The sequence below is a fragment of the Hordeum vulgare genome, chromosome 1H, assembly GCF_904849725.1.
Source record: "Hordeum vulgare subsp. vulgare chromosome 1H, MorexV3_pseudomolecules_assembly, whole genome shotgun sequence".
NCBI classification, from domain to species: Eukaryota; Viridiplantae; Streptophyta; class Magnoliopsida; order Poales; family Poaceae; genus Hordeum; species Hordeum vulgare.
This window is the reverse complement of record NC_058518.1, coordinates 260832732-260838768: the sequence shown is the minus strand read 5'-3', so window position 1 is coordinate 260838768 and position 6037 is coordinate 260832732. Positions and strand designations below refer to the sequence as shown.

At 50.8% G+C, this 6037-nt stretch overlaps 1 protein-coding gene across 1 annotated transcript; it reads right to left on the bottom strand.

The window, feature by feature from the left end:
* Positions 1–309: 309 nt before the first annotated feature.
* LOC123398372 lies at positions 310–4453 on the bottom strand. The gene is made up of 6 exons (XM_045092852.1): positions 4268–4453; positions 2729–2833; positions 1210–2016; positions 957–1124; positions 743–868; positions 310–646 (listed from the first exon to the last, which is right to left on the bottom strand). The coding sequence occupies exons 1-6, from the start codon at positions 4451–4453 to the stop codon at positions 545–547; spliced, it is 1494 nt and encodes a 497-aa protein (XP_044948787.1). The 3' UTR covers positions 310–544.
* Positions 4454–6037: the final 1584 nt, after the last annotated feature.

Below are 6037 nucleotides of genomic sequence, written 5' to 3'. Positions count from 1 at the left end.
CTGTGCAGATATATTTAAAGAGTTGCGACTACAAGGCTTAAACCAATTGTTCGAGAGGTCAAGAAGAAAGAGTATCACTACGGATACATCGACACGCTATAGAGACCCTTCTTTTACAATGGGTCCGCACATTTTAATGACAATCCTGTAGATTGAGCCCAGCCTCATCTGTATCCGGTGAAGGGAAAATTGACAAAAAATACTTTGTCCCTACGTTTCTCAGAGTTAAGTTGAATTATAGAATAGCAAGACCAGATAAATGATCCCTGAAGCTGTGTTTCTATTAAAAAAAATGAAGTACACAACTCCTCTGCAAACTCTGCAAACTCTATTAAATACTCTGCAGATTTTGACTGAAACAACAGACCGGCCGACCCTACATGGTAAGTAAATTCAACTCGCCGCTTCAAGAGCTACAAAATTATTCCACGGGACCAAATCATCAAGGTTAAAAGCGCTGTTAAGAATCCGCACGTGTAAAATAGGTTGGGAAAAAAAGGGTGGGATTAGCGATCTCGCGATCGTCGTGTGTGGTTTGGTTAGTTTAAATCCACGACTCCACCGTGTGGTTGTACATGTAGGAGCTCATCCCGCTGATGTGCGCCAGCGCGTCGGGGTCGAGCATGTCCTCCCCCTTCACGCCCGGCTGAAATGAAAAAAAATTAAAAACTCGTTAGCGACGACATGCTCGTCATCGTCGTGTCAGAGCCGGAGGTGGCGATCGATTTTGATCCAGGCTTACCATCTGCTCGTACTCCTCGTGGTTCTGTGATCCGATCGCCGTGGATGCTTCACAGTACTCGTCGTTCTTGGCGAACCTCCCGCGCACGCGCGGCCTGCTGTCCGCCAAGGTTTTCCTACACGCGTACTGCAGTTTTTCCATCGGCGTTGAGTCGAGGACCATGCATGCATGGATCGTTTAATGGTGATTCAAAGTGTTGGGGGGTATGGGTCACCTTGATCTTCTTGCTGAAGTTCCTCTCGTTCCTCTTCTTGATGTACCGGTGGATCTTCTCCTTCCTCTCCTCCACGGAGAGGCGGGCGGCCTTGAAGCTCGTGTCCTCCAGGCTCGAGGTCTCTCCCGCCGCCGGCAGCCGCCCGGGGCTACCGCTGCCTCCCATGCTCTGTCACCGCGAAACGATCGGTCATGCTCTGTCCTACCGATTTCGATTGCGATTCTTGGCGAATTCGTACGTTCGGGGTTTCTACCTGCATCTCTGCGGCGCTAGGGAACGCCATCTGCCCCGCGGAGTCGGCGTCGACCAGCGCGCCGCCCTCCATCATCCTCTGGTACTCGCCCATCTCATCCATCCCCAGCATCATCGACATCACGGTGCCCGTGCAGCCGCCGCCGCCGAAGAAACCTCCCTGCGCCGCGTAACACCCCTGCGTCGCGTCGGCGGCGCCGGGGAGCATCGCGCCAGGCTGCTGGTTGCACAGGGTCTCGTCCAGCCCCATGAACCCACCGGCCAGCGCCGCCGCGAAGCACTCGTCAGTATATCCCGAGGTGAGCTGCATGAGGTCGGACGCCGTGCTGCTCATTTGCGTCTGCAGGGCCGGGTGCGGGTGGTGCTCTGCCGCGGCCACCACCGGGAGCACCATCTGGCCAAACTGTTGCTGCTCCGTCTGGGTCTCGTCCGTGCCCGCCGCCGCCGCCGCAAACGCGTAGTCTATGGGGAGGAGGAGCTCAGCGTCGGGGCCAGGCGGCTGGTCTTCCTCGAGGAGTGCCGAGAGCGTGGAGTCAAGGGACGGCATGGGGGAGAAGGTGGCCGTGGTCGTGGCCGCGGCCGCGCCCGACGACATGTTGTCGCCATGGCTGTAGAGGGGAGGCGTGGCGGTGGACGACGACGAGGCGTCCTCCGATGAGGCAGCGAACACGTCAGACGCAGCGTTCACCGCCCCGAAGAGGTCGCCGCCGCCGCTGCCATCGTCGCAGAAGTCGAGGATGTGCGCGGCTATGGGGCTCGAGATGCCCTCCTGCAAGAAACCAACAAACTCGTCAGTTTCAGGCCCGAACTCACATCAACAGGAGAGACCAGGTGCGTATGTACACGCCTGTAGAATGCAAATGTCATTAGCCACCATGATTCTTGATTCTGAAGAAAGACAAAATGTATCGTAAGTACAATCTACAAGAGCACATTTCGTCTACGATCCTTATATAATCTGTTTTGGGCGAGGGAATCAAATGCCGTACTGTTGTGTATGCATTTGTACAGCTCAATTTTGCATCCATGAGGTTGGAATTGGAACGGATAGAACAGTGGAAGTATAGGTCCGTATGCCGTATGCCGGGGAATGTTACTGTTAAGGATGAGAGAATTTCAGCCAAGCCCAACCAAGCAGAGCAGAGGCGGTCCCGATGAGAATTCTCCGCGGCGCACGCAATGCGGACATAAAGGTTAACGAGATCAGCAAGCAAAAACTATCAAGTCGAGGCATCGGTTCTCTCTGTACTGCAACGGGGCCGGGGTCCAAAAGCTGGAAGATTTCCTCCTTGTGGATCCCGTGCCTGCTTTTGGCTTTGGTGTGATGGACACCTATAGACAATTATTGATTGCACCATTCATAACCGGATCATTTGCCAATTGCCATTTGGACGGAATCATCATCAACAACAGCATGCATGGGCAGAAGGAGGTGGATCGTCAAGCCATGCAGAGAAAAGCAAACGATTTCCGAGAAGGGAGCGTAGATTGTATTATGGCGAGCGAGGAGATTTACTTACGGCGAAGGACTGATCGTCGTCGAGCATGGCGTTGCACCGTGGATTGGAAACCCCGGCCGGCGGCGAGGCGATCACTTCAATGTTTTGCTTGGACGGGTGCTCGATCTTTTGTGGGGAATAGGAAGAGGAAGAGGAAGATGAGAAGCTCGTAGACCATGCAAATGGCAACGGCTTCTATTTATAAGGCCGGGAACAGGAAGATCAGGAACTAGGAGTCTGGGCTAATTATAGGCCATGAGATACGGACACTTTTTGTAACAAGATGTCGATTTTCAACAGGAGATTAGGACAATTATGCCGTCCTGGTTACTTAATTAGGACAAGGAAGTGCACACATGTACCGCGGTCAAAGTCCAATATGCCCCCAGTTAAAACTGAAACGGGCAAGCCTTGGGGAAGGAATGTCCAAGATAGCTATTTTTGTGCGGGTTATGAGCTGTATTTTGTCTATCCAAGATTAGTTTTTTTTTCTTCTCCTGGCTCCTAGCTCGGTTTTGACCGGGAAACGATGCATACACAAAATGATGCGAGGAAAACGGGTGATTATATCTTGATTCCATCACGCTCATGCACATGCCTGCCCGATCTTTTCTTTCGAGACTTCCTAATTAAGCGATGTGTGTAGTGAATATGTACCGCCATGACTCGCACCTTGCATGCTAGCTAGCGATGTCATCCATATGCAAGAGAGTTTTCCTACTGTGGACAACAATTAGGGCATGCAATCGATGGTGCAGAAAGAATTACTATTATTTTTTCCAGTTGTCTTTTCTTCCATGATGTTTATCAAATCTACGATGCCCTCTTTTTCTCAAAAAACTGAAAATATTTTCTGACCAATTTGGTCCTCTCCCGTTTCGGTGACTTACTATAGCTTCAAAAAGCCAAGAGACGACATTCTTGCTTTACCAGGAGCACCTTGGTTGGTCACATATCTAAAGACCCCAAGGCCCAAGGTATAATAGCAATTAGCATAGACGACGTTGGTAGAATTTTCATGGGGAACTGGATGCCTAACGTCACGGAAAGCAGAGAACTACATGCAAAAGACACGTACCTACATATATACGCACGCACAAAGATCCGCAGCTGTTCCCTTCCCAGCTGGCCGGTGTGGTGTATGTATCAATCATACTCCCATATGGAAGGAAGGAAGGACATGTACACGCGTGCGTGACCTGCCATAACGTACGGTGAATATGCCCCATTATATTATCATCATCACAAATTCACAAAACTAACTAGAAACCATCATCCAAGGCAAGAGCAAGTGTACGGCAGAATACCCCCCAGCCCCCGTTTGGTTCGTCGTTTTGGGGCCTAATACACTGGTAAAATATATACCTCTATAAAATAAAAAAACGGATGGCCTCGCGTTGGTGTTTGGTATGTCTTTTTTGACTGTAGTTTTTACATCGGGTTTTTTATTTACACCCATAACAGACCCGTATCTGCTACAGACCATTTTTCATCGTTTTCGTCGCCTCCTTCCTCTCTCGAGAGAGACCTAGATCGAGCGAAGGAAGGGGAGGGACTGACTCGGAGGGTGCGGGAGGCCTCGGTGGCGGCGGTCGCGGCGGCGGTGGCGAGACCGTGGGTGTGCAACACAGGCGGGGAGAGGCAGTCAGCGACATAGTGGAGGAGCGGATACGGCCCCGGGGAAGGATGGCGCAACGGACATGGCCCGCGGCGGGAGCATCCCCAGGGCGCGTCGTGGAGCCGCATCCCGCAAGAGATCTCCCCGATGTGCGCATGGCGACTGGAGCGGTGGGCTAACCCTAGGCGCTAGTCGGCGACGGCGTCCCGCCCGGCGGCGGCAACATCCGGACTCGTCTCCTTCCGTCGGTGAGGGGATTCGAATCGCGAGGTCTGGTTGGGGGTTCAATCTTGAGTCTGGAATATAACCCGTCGTCTCGTGCGGTCTGAGAAAGAAGGAAGACGACGCAGGCGCAGCGTGTGGGCAAGCGAAGGAAAATGTCAGGATAGATTTTACAACCAGATTAAAAATACCATCCTACGGAATGTATTTTATTGAAAACAGGTAGTATAATACAAAATGTAAAATATTATAGGGATGACATAAAAACTACATTTCAAATAGGGCCCCAGCCTGTCAAGCGATGCACACAGGCATATAGCAGACTAATTATTCGGATCGATAACTAAGTGAATTTTACCGAGGGTAAGGGACACAATCTTCGTGGCCTGTGATCGAGATCGACAGGGCGTGGCACCTAACTACAGCAATTTTGGGGCTAGGCTAGACCCAACTATACTACATACGTACACGAAACTCAAGTGGTGTCAGTTCTCGATGCGGAATAGTTATAGTGGAGAGGAATATGTGTTCTTGCTAACGAAAAGATTTAGCGTGGCCTGCTTGCCTAATACTCTCATCTTGATCGGATCCATGCCATACGTCTTCTAGCCTCAAGCTAGCTAGAGGATAATCGTATAGAATACGTCAAGTACTTGTTCGTTAAGGCTGCTCACTTGCAATGCCGTAAATCCGCATATGAACGGTGATGAACTACTGAAAGCCCATGGCGGCACTACAGAAAAGGGATGGTGGAAGAGTCGGTGACTTACAGATCTACGGTGATGGAGAAGAGAGTCTTGAGCTTCGGGAGCGAGGCTGCAGTGGATTTTGAGGACTCTGATGATATTGATGGCGACGATGGTAATGATGCAAGGTCGACCGGAGCTCAGACCAGAAGCCATAGGAGGCTACAGATCTCGAGACGGAGGTTCAAGGAAGAAGAAGCTCCAAGGGGGGTAAAAATCAATCCGGAGGACCCGATGGCCTATTTATAAGTTAGGAAATACCCGAAGCGGTGCGGTGGGAAAACTGAAATGGTACAATAATCTTCGGCAAAAAGGTGCCTCGATTTTTGCGTTGACATATTTTAATGTTATCCACCCAAAAGATTCGGTGTGACGTTTGCACGCGTGTCACGTTGAAGTTGATGATGTCATGGCCAGGAGATGGTGGAATTACCTAAGAGTGAAAAGGGTCGCGAGACCCGACAATATTTTTGAAAGGCCGAGTCGAAACCCATCTTTGAAATGAAGTTTAACATGGATAAATCCAAATTAAAGTGAGGGCAAATGTTGGGGATATTCTCCACAGACGACACTCGGCTTTAGGTTGACTCGGTCTTTGAGCCAATGCGCTCTAAGAATTGTCCTATTTTCGGGTCATGAAGGAGCTTCCGGAGCTGAGGCCAAATGCCCATGTGAGACCCGACCCGAGATGGAGGCTCTCGTGGAAGGACGGTTGGCCGACTTACAGAAATCCAAGAGATGCTT

What these genes read in the sequence shown, in the direction of transcription:
- LOC123398372 (XM_045092852.1), bottom strand. Translation starts at nt 4,453, where the DNA reads ATGCGGCTCCACGACGCGCCCTGGGGATGCTCCCGCCGCGGGCCATGT. An exon ending in AGGCCTCCCGCACCCTCCGA is followed by an intron (nt 2,834 to 4,267) that starts GTCAGTCCCTCC and finishes TCCCCACAAAAG; the next exon opens with ATCGAGCACCCGTCCAAGCA. An exon ending in CTAGCGCCGCAGAGATGCAG is followed by an intron (nt 1,125 to 1,209) that starts GTAGAAACCCCG and finishes TCGCGGTGACAG; the next exon opens with AGCATGGGAGGCAGCGGTAG.